At 33.7% G+C, this 20,592-nt stretch overlaps 2 protein-coding genes across 3 annotated transcripts; both read left to right on the top strand.

The window, feature by feature from the left end:
• Positions 1 to 4,672: 4,672 nt before the first annotated feature.
• On the top strand, positions 4,673 to 13,445 carry LOC107840239 (phosphatidylinositol 3,4,5-trisphosphate 3-phosphatase and protein-tyrosine-phosphatase PTEN2A). Of its 2 annotated transcripts, none has more exons than XM_016684041.2 (13): positions 4,673 to 4,864; positions 6,028 to 6,542; positions 7,184 to 7,285; positions 7,378 to 7,434; positions 7,563 to 7,628; positions 9,589 to 9,765; positions 9,863 to 9,949; positions 10,032 to 10,096; positions 10,221 to 10,297; positions 10,625 to 10,671; positions 10,997 to 11,127; positions 12,427 to 12,496; positions 12,666 to 13,445. In XM_016684041.2, the coding sequence occupies exons 2-13, from the start codon at positions 6,120 to 6,122 to the stop codon at positions 13,212 to 13,214; spliced, it is 1,851 nt and encodes a 616-aa protein (XP_016539527.1). In that variant the 5' UTR covers positions 4,673 to 4,864; positions 6,028 to 6,119; the 3' UTR covers positions 13,215 to 13,445. The 2 variants fall into 2 exon arrangements, with proteins under 2 accessions (XP_016539527.1, XP_016539528.1); XM_016684042.2 differs by having other exon boundaries at positions 4,673 to 5,135.
• Positions 13,446 to 15,117: 1,672 nt separating this feature from the next.
• Positions 15,118 to 20,313, top strand: LOC107840238 (protein SRC2 homolog). The gene is made up of 7 exons (XM_016684040.2): positions 15,118 to 15,407; positions 15,506 to 15,610; positions 16,585 to 16,711; positions 16,802 to 16,873; positions 19,471 to 19,516; positions 19,634 to 19,955; positions 20,048 to 20,313. The coding sequence occupies exons 1-7, from the start codon at positions 15,362 to 15,364 to the stop codon at positions 20,083 to 20,085; spliced, it is 756 nt and encodes a 251-aa protein (XP_016539526.2). The 5' UTR covers positions 15,118 to 15,361; the 3' UTR covers positions 20,086 to 20,313.
• The last annotated feature ends 279 nt before the right edge of the window (positions 20,314 to 20,592 follow it).

Here is a 20,592-nt window from a genome sequence, read left to right as displayed (position 1 = left end):
TATTGGGTTGTTTTTCTTCTTTATGGGCTTTAAAATCCCATCAACGGGATAAATCGTGCTTACTGATTGTGAAGAACAAACTTGAAGCAGAAAATCAAGTTCAAGAGATTGCTATATATATAGTGCTGACTGCTAACGTTGCATCCAACTTTGCTGTTTAATTAAAAAGAAGATAAATTTGTGTTTGCAATTACTTGAATTTTCTTTTAGTTGTATTCGTATAGATTTCATCAAAGAAAAATGCGAGACAACAAAAAAATTGAGGGACATTTTCATGTAGTTAAATTGAAAATCGAATTGTTAAGGTTCAAAAATTGATTAATGGAAAATCACTAAGATTTAGAGGATATTTACAAGTCGACAATCGATAAACAGATGATTTATCATTCGGCTTGATTTGGTTTTATGTATTATTGGTTAAGTTTATCGATTTCATATTTTGATTTCGATTTGTAAATACCCTAAAATAATAACGAAATCAATAAGTTTTTTTTATCGATTTTTGATCTTTAGCTATTTGATTTAACCAATAAAAAAAATTCTCATATAAAACCAAATGATTTGTGACACCTGTTTCAACTATAAATATTAAGGAATGAAATCTAATTCTGCTTTTAAAAAAACAAAAGACTATTCAAAATTCACTTAAAACTGATTTACGTTAATACCTTTTTGGCAATTTACTTTTTCTTTTTCTACATTGAGTTTTCCCTACATTAAACATATTGGGATCCACAAGCTAAGGGAAACAAATATGACACTCTCTCCACTCTCTCAAAGGGATTATCGGGCAATCCAATATCAAAAAATTGATATCGAATCGATAATTCGATAGTCTTTTAATAAAATCATTAAAAATCGTATTTCAATAACCTAATAATAATAAATGAATAATATTTTTTCGATTTGATTTATTGGCCAAATTCACTTTTTACACACCCATAAATCATAATATACTTTATTTATTTGATAAGATTACATAGAATTAGAAAAACTGTTGATATTTTTTTTTATAACGGGCAAAGTTTATATTTTTATAAGAAAAAAAGTACGGGCCATAATCGTTTAAACTGTGAATGGAAAAAAAAAAAATCCAAATAAAATCATAGATTATTTTTGAATTCCTTATCTGTAGTAAAAAGATATGGATAGAGTAATTTTTTTTTATTCCCGCAAATAATATTAAAATCTGGTCAAATTAAATTTTAATTTTTTTTTTAGCTTTTTTAGTTGTTTGGTAAAATTAAAAAATGCTTAAAAAAAACTACAAACTGATTAAAAAAAAAAACAAAAAGTGAGAAGCTGGTTCCCCTGTTTTTTGCTTTTTAGATTAATTTTTTTTTTTGTTTTGACCAAAACATTTATTTTTTTATCCTTTATTTTTTTTCTCCAATTCCAACAATATTGTAGCCCTTAAATATATGATTTTTTTCTCTTTGCCACTTCTCTTCATCTTTCTCCTTTGTCTTCAGTGAATTTTATACATCGGAGTTTTGCTCCAAAAAATTATTTTAGAATTAAAAATTATAAATAATTCATTTTATTTATGGTGTTAATAATTTTGAGAACGTTTAAGTCGTTTTAACAACAAAAAAAGTGTGTAGCATCACATGTTTACCAAACACATCAATAGTTTTTTTTTTCAATTTTCAATACTTCTATCCATACACTTATCTGCTTAATTTTTAAATACTTATTTTAAGCTTTTAATCACTTAAACTAAAAAAATGTTTTTTTAATCTTATCTAAGTTGTCTACTTAACATCCCAACACTTATGTGCTTAATATTTCACATATCTCTGTTGGAGAACAATAATAATAACAGTTAATAATACTAAATATTAAATAAATATTACTACGATATTCTTTCAAGTGATATATTAATTATACTTGAGTCGTGCTAGACACTGCCCTGAGAAACTATTTCAACAGTGTGAAATATTTTTCTAGGATTAAACAAACAATTTTCTAATTAATTAGAGGATGCATGAATCAACAAAATTATTAGTACAAATACCAACAAGTTAAACTATAATAACTAAATCATTAAGCAGGATTATAAGAGAGAAACTAAAGAGGAAATTTAGAATCTATTTTCTTCTTTTTAGGTTCATGAAGAAGAACTTTAGCAAGGCAACCCCACACTTTTAAATATTTAAAATTAGGTTTATAATTTTTTCACAAATCATAAAGAGTTTTGCCAATTCTTTTATGAGGAATTCTATTCTGTAAATGACATGAGGATAAAATAACTTCACCTCACAAATTATCAAGTGCATTAGAGCTAATTAACATAGAGTTCATCATTTCTTTTAATGTCCTGTTTTTTCCTTTCAACTACACCATTAGACTCGGGAGAATAAGACGTAATTACCTCATGAATAATACCTTCTTCTTCACAAAAAGCATTTAAAGATACATATTCTCCACCTCTATCAGATCTAATTCTCTTTATTTTTCTACTAAACTGATTTTCAACTTCAGATTTATAAGACACAAAAATATCAAATGCATATCTTTATTTCTAAGAAAATACAACTTAGTGAATCTAGAGAAATCATCAATAAAGGTCACGTAATATCTTTTACCACCTCTGGTTAATTTGTTTCAAATCACCCAAATCAGTGTGAATAAAAAACAACAACTCAGTTTCTCTATTAACTAAAAAACATGATTTTTTAGTAATTTTAGCTTTAACACATATTTCACATTTATCAAAATTACTTGAATCTAAACTAGATATTAAATCAAGTGATTGCATATTCTTTGTATATAAAAAAATAACATGTCCTGACCTAGCATGCCACAAAAAATAGACCCAATCATATAAGCAGAAGCTGATGCATTATCATTGATAATATTAAGTACATCATTTTTCAAGACAAAAAATCTGTATGCTAGCACTATGTTTAGCATATCCAATAAGCATGCAATCAATAGTTTTAGAACCTATGTATTATTTTTCATTATTGAATCAAGTTTAATTTTTATTGCCTCTTTGAAAAATTTAGCATCAGAAGAAGATACAACTTCAAAATAATTTGATGGTTCATTATCAACAAGAAAAGTTTGAAAAGCATTTTTATAAGAAAGTATTATTTTCTAGGCCTTTTACTCCTACTCAGTTCTTCAATATTAGAGGTCGATTCATTTTTTCTTTCAATAGGTGTATGAAAGATTTTATCACATAATGAAAAAATATGTTCAAAGAATTCAATATTCTTTGTCTTAATTATAGTATTACTATCAAGTAGTGAGAAAATTTGTTCTTACCACCTTTTAAAGTTTTCATATTTGAAATATCAGGAAATGGTTTTGCATATGATAGAACAACTGGAACAAGAGTATTAGGAGTTGCTTCGGTAGCAGAAGTATCAGGAATAGAATTATTTGTCATAATTTTTTAGATTGTTGGGGAACAATAAAATAATAATAATAATAATAATATTATTTAATTGTTAACAAAATATTATATTAATAATATTAGCAATACAATAACATAACAACGTATAATATTATTACTACTCCAGTGATAATACAATAATTAATATATTAATTTGTTAAGAAATAGTTAGATTACTGTTATAATTGCCATATTAATTATAGTATTATCACATAAGTAGTAATAATATTATACACTGTTATGTTATTGTATTGCTAATATTATTAATATAATATTTTATTAACAATTAAATAATATTGTTATTATTATTTTTCATTGTCTCCAACTAGGAGTGAGCGTTCGGTATTTCGGTTCGGGTTCAATCTTTTTATTTTGATTTTTTCGATTTTCGATTATGGAATTAGGTGTACCAAAAACCGAACCGAATTAGTTTGGTTCGGTTCAATTTATTTATATTTCGGTTCGGTTTTATTCAGTTTAATAATTTCGTTTTTTCGGTTTGGGCCTATTTAATGAGCTAAATTATATTTGTAAATCGGACTAGTTTAACTTTCTTACGTTAAAGAAAAATCAATATAAACTTGTAAAGTCTTATAGGTGACAAATAAGAATAATCATTTCCAATGCAAAAATCATATGAAGGACTATATATTAACTTTCAGTTACAAAAATCGATGAAAAAGGTAACTTTCAATTTTAATTGCTGAATATATTTGGATTTTGGGGCTCTGGGTTGTAGGCAGTAGTGAGTTGTAGCTAAAGGTTAATAGCTTATGAGCTTATATATTATAAATATTAAATAATAAATATATTATATATATATATAATAATAATAATAAAGAAAAGTATATTAAAAACTTTGATTTATTTTGGTTTAAACCAAAAATCGAATTATGTCAACCTAAAAATCGAAAACAGAACCAATATAAAATTTATTAAAAAATAAATCAAAACCGAATCGAATAATCTAAAAACCGAAATTGAAAAATTAAAATAATTCAATTCTATTTGATATTTTAATTTTTTGATATTTACGCCCACCCCTATTCCCAACAATCTCAAGTTGTCTTTTTTTCTCTTTCACTACTCGTAATTAAAAGGACAATATTATCCGTAGTGAAAAGTAACGAGGAGGGTGGGAGCTTTTGGGAACAAAGTGCCAAATTTCAGATGTTTAGACAAGCAACGACGTAACGTAATGGGTTAGAGTGAAAATAACCGAAAGTACAAGGACCTATGGATAAATATAGCAAAGTTGATTGGATTTGTTTCGATCTGTCAAAATAGTCTCTCAATTTTTTCTTCACGATAGAGACGAGACTAATAAGACGAAACAAAACGCCGCCGTACAAAGCCTATCGCCGCCGTTGGCTCCGATTTCAAGCTGTTCTATTTCTATTTGCTGTTAGAAATACGACGCAGTCGAGGAACCTTCTCCAGTCGTTGTTCCACTTCTCTGAGTTAAGCATCTGATGTGCTTTATTCTATGTTCAATTTTGTTGCTCACTATTTTTTCAATTTGTTGAATATTGTGGATCGGTGGAGTAGAATTAGTTTTGGATTTTTTGCTAGTTGACTTAATAGTAGTTTCCAGATCACTGATTGTTTCTGTATTGTGGCAATGAAGTACTGTATAGTTCTGGTATTCGTTGTACAGATAATTAGAAAAGGGCAGCCTGATCCACTAAAGCTCCTACTGTGCGCAGGTCCGGGGAAGGCCCGGAACACAAAGGTCTATTCCACGTAATGTATAGATAATTCGCATTTACAAAATATATTGTACCCGTAAGTAAAAGAATAAGTTTGTATTACGGAAAAATAACATAAATATACACCTTAAATTACCATATTTATACAAATTCCCACCCCTACAAAGTAATTACAAAAATTACAACTAATTATGCATCTTCATTGGATGTATCCGGGAGCTAATTATTATGTATCTTGACAGATTCAAAATTTTAAAAAAATGTAGCGGGAGCTAATTATGTATCTTTACCAAAGAAAAAATGTATCTTTGTTGGATGTTTCTGGAGCTAGTTATGTATCTCGACAGACCTAAAATCGGGATTTCCAGTAATTATGCAAAATGTTGGATTTTTTCTGTGATTAAGCTTCAAACTGTCGGGATTTGTGTTGTTTTCCCTTGTATTATTGTTCTTATTTATATGCCTTGGAACTAGAGAAAAAGGTCTTCTTCAGCGGGCCATTATTTTAGAACTAGAGAGAAAGGTCTTCTTCAATGGGCCATTATTTGACAATCACTTGCACCCAAGGTTGTGGCCTAGTGCTTTAATGAAGTTGGGTTGAGCACCATGATGTCTCATGTCTAGCATACTTTTGTATGCAGGAGTCTATAGTACCACAAACTCACTAGCACATATGCAGATGAGCATGAGCACAAATATATGTTCATGATGTACATAGATGTATGGTATATAGAAAAATCCAGTGTGTTGTGATAGCTTGCTTGATTTTTCGATCGTTTAACTTAATATATTTATTCTGAAAACGTAACACCTTAATGGTGTTTAATAAATGGACTTGATTCATGAAAAAATGTGCACATGCCTAAATGTTTGTATCGTTTAATGTGTATAAACATGGGCATTTTTTCTATGCAGCTTCCTGATGAACCCCGCGTAAGCTGTGAGGTATTCCAGTCCATGTTTTGTTGATATTCTGTCATTGCAGTAAAGAAATTTGGCCTGGAGTAATGGATTCAGGATCTGCTGATGTATCAAATTCACAGCCTGTTACAACATCAAATGTAGCAAGGTCTACTGAAGTGGTCTCTGCACCAGTTCAGTCAACAGAGGAGGTGCCTTCGAAGCTCTCTACTTCAGGCATCTCTTCATGGGCCAAAAATTTAAAAATTCCACAACCATTCACTGGGTCCCAAGATGAACAATTATCCGAAAATGCTTCCAAATCAACCTTTGCTCGTTTCACTGGTGGGCTTGGAATGCGTCTGTCCCCTAAATCTCCTACAGACGAACATCCTGATGGAACGTCAACATCGCCAACCACTTTTATTGGAACATTCACCAAAGGATTGGTTGACTCTTCAAAGAACGCAGTGAAGGCTGTGCAGGTTAAAGCACGACAAGTTGTATCCCAGAATAAGAGAAGATACCAGGTAAGTTTTTTATTTTTGTTAATGCTTCAGGTATTCTCTTCTCAATTCTTATTACTTTTTCATACAAGGAGATCATCGACTGCTTTTAATACTTCAATACCGTTGTTTGCCTCTCTTCGTACTACGAAGAACCATTGTGGTTTGTATTCTTAATTTGATTGGTTTAATTCAATCACACTTGTTTGAACTTTTTGGTTTCTTGTATTTTAATCCTCTATCTCTATCAACTTGCATCTGTATCATGGAATTTGAAAAAAATGTAAGACACTTATTTGCTACCTTACTGTGTGAGAGTTGGTTCAATGCTCGTCGGAGTTTGGGCTGTTGCAAGTCCAATGCAGACTGCATTGGCATGAACATGGTTTGCTTCTGAAAAAAAGTGTAGTGTCAATGTTCGGCTTCGTTATACTTGGAAGGAATAATGTTGATCCTCCCTCTATTTGCAAGGCATCTGTATGTAGCTTGTAGGTTAGAACACTGCCAACTCTCACATGAAGAGGTGTGGTGAAGACTTATATAACTCTATAAATAAAAGTTATCCTCTCTCTACGTTGAGCTTTTAATTGATGTTGTAGTCACACAAATTTTTATGAAAAATATTTCTATCTTCATATATTGACGTTGCTGTATCCTCTTATTAGGAAGGAGGATTTGATTTGGACTTGACCTACATAACAGAGAATATAATTGCCATGGGCTTCCCTGCTGGTGACATGAGCTCTGGTCTTTTTGGCTATGTCGAGGTCAGGATGCTTTATTCTTCACTGCTTGAAGTCAAATGATTATCATGTTGTGTGATCATTCCTAGTTTGATTGCATGAAATTTGATATCCAGGGGTTCTACAGAAACCACATGGAAGAAGTAATTAAATTCTTTGAAACTCATCATAAGGTAATCAATTCGAGATCTCGTGTGAAGTCTATTTCAATTTCATTGTGGCCAGTTTCTGGAATTTCACTTATCCTTTTATTTTATATATTTTGAAATGCTCTTCATATTCATTCACTTTGGTCTTGCAGGACAAATACAAAGTATACAATCTTTGTTCTGAAAGATTGTATGATGCTTCTCTATTTGAGGGGAAGGTGTGTTCCTATTCTTTCATCAACTTCTCTATTTTTTTCCTGTTTATTTTCCTTGGTCTCATTTGCATGTTGCACCTAAATTGGTATATACCCTACCTTTGTTCTCCTTGAATGCTGTAGTGAAGATGAGAATTATAAATTTTTTGAGGAAGAAGATGGGGATTGTAAATTACACTCCAGTTGCATTCTAAACAACTATTTTAAACAACACGTTTCCCGCAGTTCACGAAGTTCCAAATTGATATGAACAACTCAAAGTTCAAAATATTACATCCTATTAGATTAACTCACAGGTATAAGTACAACCAAACAGCTAACTTTTTTTTTTTTTTCTTTTTTTGTTTCAGGAGCTACTGTTAGTATGGCATGTAATTTTAGTCTTATTTCCATTTCGATTGTGTGATATAGAAGGGAGATAATTGAGAGAGTGAATGATGGCGGTGGACTTAGTAATTTTCTAATATACGTCTAAGATCAATAAGGTCACTGCTTTAAATGGCTATTCCTAACTTTAATAATCAGCTTTTTATAGATGATATGCCTTGATGTACGTGCCTCGGATAAGTAGAATAGCAACATACCCAACATACACATAGTGGGATGTTTAGGGATATTGTTATGCTAGTACATAGTGAAACTGTTCACAACGTCTACTAAAATTTTTCAGTTGACGGACTCCTATTGTTATTGTTCAAACTTCCGAAAGATTAAATTCCTTTTAATTCAAGGCAATTCCTGAAAGTTATCTACTGATAGGTGAAGAGTTGAGGCCCTTATTGTTAGTCGGAGCTTGATTCAAGTTGGTAATTTTAGGCAATTCCTGAAAGTTATCTACTGATAGATGAAGTGTTGAGCCCCTTATTGTTAGTCAGAGCTTGATGCAAGTTGGTAAACGAATCTTTATGTCATTTTATGTTTTCTAAATGAGGTATAGTGTATAAAAGATGTATAGCTTTTGGAAAGTTTGCTTAGTGTCGTTTGCGACAAACTGGGTAAACGGTCAAAGTAAGCCCACCAAACTATGCCAGACTAATCTGCTTGGTCCCTTAAAGCTTAAAGGCAAGTTCTACAGAGTGGCAGTCCGTCCGGCCATGCTGTATGGTGCGGAGTGTTGGCCAGTTAAGAACTCCCACATTCAAAAATTGAAGGTAGCGGAAATGAGAATGTTGCGTTGGATGTGTGGACTTACTAGAGGGGATAGAGTTAGGAATGAGATTATCCGGGAGAAGGTGGGAGTGGCTTCGTTGGAAGACAAGATGCGGTAAGGAAGGTTGAGATTGTTTGGGCATGTGATGAAGAGTGGCACGGATGCCCCAGTTCGTAGGTGTGAGAGGCTAGCTTTGGATGGTTTCAGGAGGAGTAGAGGTAGGCCGAAGAAATACTGGAGAGAGGTGATTAGACATGACATGGAGCTGTTACAGTATGAGGACATGACCCCAGATAGGAAGGTGTGGAGGTCGCAGATAAGGGTTGAAGGCTAGTGCGTGTGTGGGTTGTAACTAGTAGTTAAGGAGCTTTCGTGTAGCCGGGTTAGTAATTCTAGGACTATGTCCATTGGTAGGAGCTGCTAGTGTATGCTACTACTAGGTGGGTGTCCTTTTCTTATTTCTTATTTTTGTATTGCTCTTATTTTCGTGTCTCTTATTTATATTTTTATTATTTCTTATTTCGGTTATGCCACCCATCCTGTTTCATGTATTACTATGACCTTGTTAACTATTCTTTATCTTGAGCCGGGGGTCTATCGGAAACAACCTCTCTACTTCTTCGGAGGTAGCGGTATGAACTGCGTACGTTTTACCAGACCCCTCTTGGTGGGAATACACTTTTTTTTTTTTCGTTGTTGTTGTTGGCTACTCTTTGAGCAAACGCAACTGATTAAACCAACAAAAATCCCACTCCCATAACTATGTAATGCTGACTTCGAAGTTTCTTGATTCATTTTTCTTTTCATGTACAGGTTGCTTGTTTCCCATTTGATGATCATAACTGCCCTCCTATTCAACTCATTATATCGTTTTGTCAAAGTGCATACTCATGGTTGAAGGAGGATATTGAAAATGTTGTGGTTGTGCATTGTAAGGCGGGAATGGCAAGAACTGGTTTGATGATCTCTAGTCTTCTTCTATACTTGAAGGTAGGGTTTTTTGGGGGTCATTTGATTCGTAAGTTGTCAGATTTTTATGGGATCTTATGTTCAGTTTTATGACAGTTCAGTTATGCTCTTCTTGCAGTTCTTTCCTACAGCGGAGGAGTCTATGGATTACTACAATCAAAAGAGATGCGTAGATGGAAAAGGACTGGTCCTGCCGAGCCAGATTGTATGTTAAAACATTACTCTTTTTAAATCTCCATTCTCCTCCAATAGTAAACTGACAAATGTAGTGCCTTTTTTGCTGTTAGAGATATGTCAAGTATTTTGAACGCGTCTTAATGTACTTTAATGGAGAAAACCAGCCTGGACGCAGGTACATTCCTTGATCCTTCTTTCTTCAAATGCACCTTCAGATTTTCACACTGATATAATTGCAAGAGAGGTGTGGTCACTGAGAAAGGATCTAAGTTTAGTCATTGTCATTGGCGTTCTTACAGGTGCATGCTCAGAGGATTTCGCCTCCATAGGTGCCCTTATTGGATAAGACCTTCTATCACAGTATCTGATCATAATGGTAACCTGCATCCTTTTTCTGGATTATTGTTTAAATTAAAATTTTACTTCTAGAAAGAGACATTCACACCCAATGTCAATGCAGTAGATGATCTATCTGCTATTGTTAACCTGACATAATTGGAATGAGTTACTTTGGCATTATATCCATATTGGAGTCTAAAATGTCTGGCTGAACAAATTGTGAGATGCCCACGTGTTACACAGATTTTTCCTCATATTGTGCTAAACAGTTATGGAGTTTTGTTTAACACCCCTTCTTATATTATAATTTCTGCTGTGTGTTTTCTTCATGAAGGTTTCTCATTGGTGGATTATTTATCTGCAGGTGTTCTCTTTTCATCCAAAAAACATCCAAGAACCAAGGATCTATCGGTAGGTTTAGTTAATGTGTCATGTCATGCTGTGACATATTCATAAACTGCTACAGCATTGATATCCATACTAGTATGGATTCTTAATGAGGGGTTGAACCTGCAGTATTAATTTCTGATAGCCAGGAGGTAGTAATGTAGCTTGTTTCTCTTTTTCACGTGCACCTGTATACTTAAGGACGTTAAAAAGTATGCCTTATAATTTATACCACTTTATTTGCTGCACAAAAGCTCGTCCTAACAAAGGTATCACATAACCTTTACAATTGTTCAATTCATAATCTTTGTTTCTGTCATTATTATTGTTATTATGTTTTCCTCTGCAGCCCGAGGATTTTTGGTTCAATGCACCAAAGAAAGGGGTAGTGGTTTTTGCTCTTCCAGGCGAGCCTGGTGTTGCAGAATTAGCAGGGGATTTCAAAATTCATTTCCATGACCGTCAAGGAGACTTTTACTGGTAAAATTACTAATATAAAGAGTTTGAGGGAAAATTGCATACTTAGACACCCTTCTTTTGTGCTTCATGGACCATTATCTTCGTATAAAATAATTCTTATGACCCTTACATTTCCATTGTGACCCCTGGCCGCTCTTGGTTCTTGTAAAAAGATATGCTATGACCAGATTTCCCTTTCTTCTCTTATGTATAATGCACTATAGATTGCTGAATTACGTCCTTTATGCCTCTTGTACACGCTGTGATAGAAATAATTCGATACAACTTTTACAAATTTTACTGTGTTTTCTTTTTCCTATCAGCCGAACTTGTTAACTATGGCTTCATTAAGTTTCGTCTACTAGTACTCCCATAATGGGATGGAAGTACTTGTCTTTGATCTATATAATCTATCTATCTATATAATATATTAAAAGGGTGAAGGGCCTTAGAAATGTTGTTTGAACTTTTTGCCCTTCATTAAAAGTCTTTACTTTAGACAAAATCGTCTTTTCACTATTTTTTCCTAATATTTAAGAGTTGAAAATTAATTAAATATATTTATAGTAAAATCTTTCTTTATTAGAAGTCATCAAAATTAATGACTACTAGTACTTTTTTCTTTAGTTTAAGAATTCTTAATCAACTAAATTTGATTTAAGAAGATTTAAAAAGTGTATAAATCTACATCTACAATATATTAAATCCATTAACTACTTGAAACTTCTGGTGGTAAAAAATATATGTGCTTACAATAAAATATATGTTTTGAACTTTTTGCACTTCATTAAAAACCTTCGTAATAGATAAAATCGTTCAATTTTAAATAATCAAAAGTTACACGTGCGGCTAAACTAGTCTGTTAAAATAGTGGTCATGAATATAATAAGAACATTTCAAGCAAAATAATATTTACATATAATTTATATTTATGTCAAGGATGTAATTAAGTTTAAAAATTTCCCAGTCCTATATCTTGTGACCGTGAAAACCCAGATTAGTTGAACTCCCAAGTTGTCTAGTTTACATATAGTGGTGCTTTTATGCACCTTTAAGCAGTAAAATTATTTAGAAAGTTTAGTGGAAAAACAATAATGCGAAATTAGGACTTCGAGATAATTTGCTTTTATTAGAGTAAGTACTCACTGATATAAGTTTTAGGGAATAACTTCGAGCTCTCATCAATATATGGGAGAAGGAAGTATATTTATGTGAGACCCTCTGTTTGATTAACCAGATTCGATACCCACTGCTTAGCAAGACACAGGAGGTAGCAAAGGCTCCTAATTTGGAACTTATATTCCTCTTTTGATCTTTCAGTTGGCTGAATACAACAATGATAGAGAACAGGAAAGTCCTGAACACAAGTGATCTTGATGGTTTTGACAAGGTAATTTCTTAGTCGACTCAGTGGAATGTTCCAATATAAATGGTTGCTGTACGTGCCATTGGCGTGTAATACTAGAGAACTTCTAAACAATTTAGAGCACTTCTTTTATCTGTCTAATACATGGTGTCTTCATTTCATAATTGTGCTATATCCTGGCCTTATTGTGCAGAGAAAATTGCCATCACCTGGTTTCCAAGTGGAAGTAGTCCTTGCAGACTATGATGCTGCCTTGCCTGCTCGACCTCAATCAGAAACTGCCACCAAAGAAGCAGCTGACAATTCAAGTGCTAATCCTGCCCCAGGGTCTAATCCTACCTTAGGCGGTGAGCCTGCGGAAGGAAGTAACATGAGCCAACACCCTGGAAACAATGACAAGGACGATGTGTTCTCAGACAATGAGTCTGAGGAAACGGGAATGGCAAAAGCTGGCAAAACTAAAGCTGCTTCTGATGCTAGTGCTCCTGCGGATGCAAAACCCCCTGTATCCAAGAACAATGACGATTCACATAAATTATCAAGCTTGACGCATAAGACAGGACAAGTCTCATTGGGAGACACAAGCTCTGTATACAATGAGCCCAAAAAAGATGCCCCAGTCAGTGCTACATCTAGTGTTGATGTGTCCAATCCGGGTGGCGGAGTGAGTGATTTCAAGGTAATGGCAGCCGATGCATCTGTTTTCTCATTTGGTGATGAAGAGGATTATGAAAGTGACTGAAAGGTCTGGTGTGCAAATTCATCAAGGTGTACATAATAGCTTGCGGGTGTTAGGGTCTAGCTTGTTGGATGTTGTCATTTTCTTGGTTCATGGCTTAGCATTTGATTATCAGTTTCGTAAAGCTATGCCGCAGATACCTTGCGTTGAAATTGTGTTATATTTGCAATACGTTCTGAAAATTGTTATAGAACATATCAAATATACTTTACACTGCTTTCCATGACTCAAAAAGAATCTGCCCCCTTTTCTGTAAGGCAGTGGAGGCATTTGGAGTGTTGTCAAAAAGACACTGATTTAAGTACCAAAATTAATGTTGGCTGAACTAGCATAGATGGTGCTTTAATTGGTGTGTTCTCATAGCAGAGAGAAATGAGCCCAAATAAGCACGTGATACCCAGCTCAGAAATATGATTAGCAGCAACATGAATCTTTTCAGTATGTGTTCTTTAATGCATTTGCCAATAATTCGGTTATCAAATTATATTTGTCAAATAACTTTTTCATTCCCGCTGACCTGTATTTTTTGTTGGCCTTTTCCTAGCTGGACCAAACAGCCAGTATTTCATAATTACCGGATATAAAAAAAATGCGTTCTTTTAAAGGAATTCAATAAAAGTGAAATATTTATTAAATTGAAAAGGAGGGGGTGTAATTTGTATTTCCAATTGCAATTTTGATTCAACCAATACCATAGGGAGAGAGAGCAGTGATAAAGGCGTAAGTCCGAATCAAATGAAGGGATGAAGGGAGTAAGGTAGCTACCTAGTAGTAGTATGACATATTTACCAAAATTCTCCCTCCATTTCATTTACTCGTTTTAAATTTTCTAATTTGATTTCGCATTTTACTTCTCATTTATCATTAATTAAGACAAGATAATTTTTTTTGTTCATAGTATTAATTGTTTTTCTCTAAAATAAAATATAAATATTATTTATAAAAATATTATAATAAAATAATCATATCATTAATTATTTTTCTCTAATTAATGTATAATGTTACGAATAAAATGGTACGGAGAGAAAGTAACTGCCTAGGAACTCAAGAGTACCATTTCCTTATTATTACTACTCGGCAAATGACATCCCTCCCAAAATCACCCGCCACGCGGATAGACACACATAGTCCCAAGTCCCAACACACTGACTTGGTAAACTCCACACGCTTTTCTGTTCCGTTCTTATTAAGGCCGTAAAAATTGAACTGACTGATAAATCAAATCAATAAAAGTATTATTGGGTTATTATTATTAGATTATCAGATTAATAATTTTTTATTGATTTTATAAAAAAAAATTTATTAGATAAATAGTTCGGTATCGATTTTAGCTTATTAGGTTATCGATTAAATCGATAACCCAAAAAGATACATTAAGTTATTATTTTATCCTTATTTATGTTATATATTTAATTCTCTTTATATCTATATAGAGAGATATAGATATGTGTATGTATATAGATTATATGCACTACTAATTCATAATTCAGTGATTCACAAATTATTAACTTATTTAGGATAACAAAGTCACAATATAAAGTTCGGCTATTATCGTAATTAAAAACTTAAAGCATTTATAACTTCCAACAATTATGATTCAATTTTTTTCCTAACTAACATTTAGTTCAAATTTAAAGATTCTTATAAACTAAAATGCATTGCGTAGGTTTTGGCGGTAATTAAAATTTCATTTTTTTTTATGTTAGTTGTTACTATTTTTATTTTATAAGTATTTTCTCATTGATTAAATCAGAAATTAAACCGTTAAAAATTAAAAATTGATAAATCAAATCAATAACATATAAAATCAAATCGAATCGAGCAATGCACATAGTCCGTCAAACGACGACTTAACCCTCGCCGCCTAAAAGTCTTGTGCAACAACATAATCAATATCTACTACGCATAGTTGAAATTAACTTGTGTCAAAATCAGTTTGAACTTTTCTACTATTTACTTCGTTGGCCTTTTCAACATTTTTCACAAGCGCTTATCTCCTCGTCAACCGCGACTTTGCATTATTTCATTTAATATTTTTTTAATTAGTTTTCCTTCTGACCTTCTCTATAAATTCATCTTATTTTTCTGATTGGCCAATTCAAAGAAAAAAGTTAAAAGTAAACCTAAGTTCTTGTTGTTCTGCTACTTCCATGTCGATGATATCTGGTATCCAAGGCCAACTTCTTGAAGTCACTGGTATTTGAGACTTTCTCCTTTCCTTTTTCTAATGATAAAAAATGAATTACCCCTTGTAGAATTCTTTATTGATTTTTGTATTTGGCAAAATTTTGCAGTGGTTTCTTGCAATAAATTGAAGGACACGGAATGGATCTCAAGGCAAGATCCTTATGTTTGTCTTGAATATGGTAGCACCAAATTTCGTACTCGTACTTGCACAGGTGATTCTTTTAAACAAAATTATCTCATTTAATTGTTTGTTACTTCCTCTGTCCTTGTTTGATTTGGCAAATCCTTGAGAAACAACAAACGAAAACGTAACTTTACTATGTTAATTACTCCCTCCGTTCCTGTAGGGCGGAAAGTGTTCCTTTTGTAATTTGGAGTGAAAAGGTGCTATAGTTTAAAGAGGGGTTATTGGAAAAAAGTGTTCTTTTTGTAATTTGGAGTGAATAGGTGCTATTGTTTAAAGAGGGACTACTTAAAAAAAGTGTTTCTTTTTGTAATTTGGAGTGAAAAAGGTGCTATAGTTTAAAGAGGGGTTATTGGATAAAGAGTGTTTTTTGCTCTATTTTAAAAACTGTTTAGTGTTGCTGTTGCTAGGATGGTTCAGATTAAGCTTTAGTTGACAGAAAGTTTATGATTTGGTTTGCAACTTTTATTTTGGGCATGATTTGGCTATATCTGTTCTCTTGTTTTTTACTATTAATGTTACAGTTTAGTTCTGGTTCATTGATGATGTACCGTTTTACTGCAGTCAGAAATTTTATTTTTTGGTGGATTTTTATCATGTCTTCAAATATTGTTATCTCGGCCGTTCATCCACGCACTCTATCTTTACTTTTTCATGTTTGATTTGACACGAAATAAACTACTTTCCAATAACTGATACTAAAATTCGTAGGGCTAGTGTGGTAAAATAGTCATGTCAATCGTTATTTTCTTAATGAGCGTGTTAAGTCCAAATGTGATGACTAAAATGATGATTTTACTATATTATTCTTATTAATTATAAGTCATCAAAATGATGGAAAATGAACAATGGTATTTTACAGGGTAAAATAGACACACAAGCAAAGACGATCAACTATTTTTTAGTATATTGAACAAATAAAAATGGATGGAGGGAGTATTTTGTATTGTAGTTTTGGAAAGTTGACTCCTATATTATTGATTTGTCTGGAATTATATGTAGATGGTGGCAAAAATCCCACATTTCAAGAGAAGTTTGTGTTTACGCTCATTGAAGGATTGCCAGAGATAAATGTTGTGGTTTGGAATAGTAATACCGTTACTCATGATGATTTTATCGGAAGTGGAAAGTAATTCTCTCCATCTGTTTTCTTCGTTATGTTTTGTTTGGAGTTTGTCTCAGAGAGAGTACTAATCTTTGTTCAATTTGCTAATTCCAGGATTCAACTACAGAAAGTTCTTTCAGCGGGATACGATGATACTGCTTGGCCAATTCAGACCAAGAGTGGCAGGTAAATTTATCAGCAAACTAGTTCCTATTTGGTAGCGGCAATTTGTATATTAGTGCTTTTTCTTGCTGAAAAACTCAAGCTTTTGTAAGCTGAGGAACACACTTACCCTTTCGTTTTGTCACCTGAACTGGATTGAATAACTATGATTTCTTCCCTTGAATTTAACAACAACATACCTAGTATATTCCCACCAAATGGGGGTCTGGGGAGGGTAAGTGTACGCAGTCCATACCACTAACTCAGAGGTGAGATAGAGAGGTCGTTTTCAATAGATCCTCGGCTCAAAATAAAACAATCTAGACAAGGAATAATAAAAAGACAAGATACAATCGAAATCAACACATTCAAATTACCATATACAAGATACACCAAGTAATACAAATCCTAAACTAATACTAACCTTCTACCATAATCCGCCTCCTCCACAGCTTCCTATCTAGGGTGATGTCCTAAGTAAGCGGGAGCTGCTCCATGTCATTTCTAATCACCTCCCTCCAATATTTCTTCGGTCTACCTCTACCTCGCTTGAAACCATCCTAGCCAACCTCTCACATCTTCGGACTGGGGCATCCGTGCCCCTCTCCCTCCTCATCATATCATGACCGAACTATCTCAACCTCGCTTTCCTCATCTTGGCTTCCACCAAAGCCACTCTCACCTTATCTCGAATAACCTCATTTCTAATCCTATCTTTCCTAATACACTCACACATCCACCGAAGCATTCTCATCTTCGCCACCTTCATCTCCTGGATGTGGGCCTTCTTGACAGGCCAACACTTTGCCCCATACAACAAAGCCGGTCTAACCACCACTCTGTAGAACTTCCCTTGGCTTTAACATTCATAAATATTTGAACCCCAAAGTTGCCTGTATGCATACATGTATACTGTATGCATAACATGCATGCAATGCCTACAATAGTGATGAGATTATTAGTACTTCCGGTACATTTCTCTTTGATGAGGCTTAATATTATCTCCTATAATTAGTTTCAACTTTGAACTCTCTTATATTGATTTCCTCTTAAAATTTTCAAATACATATTGATTAATGTAATAAGGGGAATGCATAGATTGAACATAGTAAATACAAATTTAAAAGATTTCACTGAAATTGTCATCTAGAGATTTCTTGAAAAGCTAATCATAGGTTTTTTTTTTTTTTTTTTCATATATTAAAAGGTATGCATAACAGTGCCTACAACTTGTAGTTTTATTATCAAACTTGCACATACCACTTCAGGATGGTGTTGCAGCTGCAAGGTTTAGGCTTAAGAACTTAATATGGTAGTAGTCGTGGTCAAGATATTACGTGTAGAGTATGTTTAGGTTGTTGTCTGAAAAAACGCGGAAAGCTTAGTATCTAGGTATTTGTTTATGGTAAAATGTGGACATGGACAAACCTTATAAGAGTCTTTTCGTAAGAGATACTTAAGATGATTTTTCCTGTCATAACAACGAAAAATCTATTGCTAATAACTCCCACACTGAAGGAGCTGCATTTTAAAGTAGAGAAGAGGAAATCCCAGAACACCTACATTCTTAGTTATGGGTAAAAAGAAGAGATTTAATTAAACAATGGAAGATTGGTACAAGCCACATTACCGTGATCAACGTCAAGTATCCTCAAGTCTTTGAGAAATCTGAAGGATCTCTAGGACACTCATGTAGTTGCATTTAAACAAAGTGAGTTATCACTTGTTGGTACTATGCCAAGGAAATCAGAACTTAAACTAATAACTTACAGAAAATAATCCCATCAATCTTGTTGTTTGCACATTTCTTGAGCGGGGGTCTTTCGGAAACAACCTCTCTGCCTCTGTAAGCTAGGAGTTAGGTCTGCGTACACCCTACCCACGCCAAAGCCCACCTTGTGGGAATACACTGGGTATGTTGTTTGTTTGTTAGTCTTGCTGTTTGCCTATTTCAGATCATTAACTTTTACTGTTACTAATAATTTAATAAGCGTTGTCAGTTGTGCCAAGGTCAAAGAATACAAGGGCCAATTAACATACTATTTTGCTTTTTCAAGCCCTGCAAGATGGGAGTGGATTAAGTTAGTTGGTATTCAATTGCCATCTTTGATAGTCATCATCCTTCTCTGGTTCTTTTCTTTCTAATTCGGAAGCTGACTTTGTTGGTTGGTCTGGAAGATGTAATTAAACCTCTTTAAAAGAATATACGAGGTTGACTGTTCTGTCTTGTTTATTTTTCTTTTTATCATGCGAAGTACTTGACTCAATGTTTCATGCGAAGAACATTGCTGTCGCACTTCTTCTATTGATTTTATACACTTAGTTTAGCTATCAAGGTACATGAAATTATGCCCGAAATTTTGTTCATGACTACGAATCTTGTGATTAATGGAGACCTTCATGTAGGTCTCGCTAACTATCTATATAAGCAATTAATTCAACTTTGAGATTCTCTAAAACTATCTGATGAACTTGTGTTGCATCTGCGGATTTTTTTTTATCATTTCGGTTTGGCTCTCGGAGTTGTGATTCATTGAAGTTCCACCACATATACTGAGGAGGATGTAAAAGAATTTGATAGATAGGAACAGAAATGTTGACACTTATTCCTTCTTTTACAGGCATGGGGGAGAAGTTCGGCTCATAATGTTCTATGCTAACGCCAATGTAAGTAGTACTGCGATCTATAGCATCCCCACCCCCCAAATCCCTTCCGTTCTGATCTGGATAGGAGATCGCATCTTTCTAATATATCCTCGACATGTTTTCTCTTTATATTTCCAGAAGCCGGCAACAAGTTATGCTCCATCATACACAGCTGCATACACAGCACCACAGCTGCATACACCTATGTACTCCGTTCCTCCACCACATGTAGCTTCTTGTCCACCAGCAGCAACTTATCAAACACCATCTCCGTATCCTGCATACCCGCCTCATTCAGCAGCATATCCATCCACATCTTATCCTCCTCCTCAACCAACTGCTTACCCTCCAGCTTATCCACCACCTTCCGGATATCCTCCCTCGTCTTATCCACCACATTCATCATATCCTCCCGTGTCTTCTTATACACCACCAACACAGGACTATTCCTATCCTCCAGGTAACTATGCTTGTAATACATTATTTTCTTCTTTTTCCTTTTTACTAACTTCTCGATAGCATCTGACTCTCCGTCTTTATAACTCTTATCAGGTCCATACCCTGGAACATATCCTCCGCGACCTTACTGAGGCCACCTTCTGACATGCTTGTTTGAAGACTCTGCATATAAGTTGCTTATGGAAAAAAAGAAAAAAGAAATGTGCGTATAGGTTTTCTCTGAACAGGTTTCGCTTAGACATTTCTATTTTTGTAAATCATCAAAAAATTCAAGGCTTGGATGACTTGTTTGTAATCGTTTATGCTGAATTTATTTATTTTCTATACATTCTCAAGAAAGAAACGAGACCAGTTTATTAGTTTTGTTGCCTTTTTTTTTTCGCCAGTGGGATAATAAGGAAATACTTGAGTGGAAATAAGTCAAAGCTGACTTACTCTTTCAACATTATATTATTCTTCGGTTAGTTACATTTCTGTGGAAACAGTTTTAACAGTCAAAGCTAACTTTATAAATTGGATGAAGAATTGCACATCTAAACAATAGATTTGCCTCATTTATTTGGTCCATGCAATGGCTTTTCTTCAAAGTGTATGTTTAGCAATACCAATTGCACATCTATGCAATAGAGTGCCTTCTC

This window comes from Capsicum annuum, chromosome 8, assembly GCF_002878395.1.
Source record: "Capsicum annuum cultivar UCD-10X-F1 chromosome 8, UCD10Xv1.1, whole genome shotgun sequence".
Classification (NCBI taxonomy): domain Eukaryota; kingdom Viridiplantae; phylum Streptophyta; class Magnoliopsida; order Solanales; family Solanaceae; genus Capsicum; species Capsicum annuum.
The sequence above is the reverse complement of the archived record's forward strand: the minus strand, read 5'-3'. Positions and strand labels throughout refer to the sequence as shown.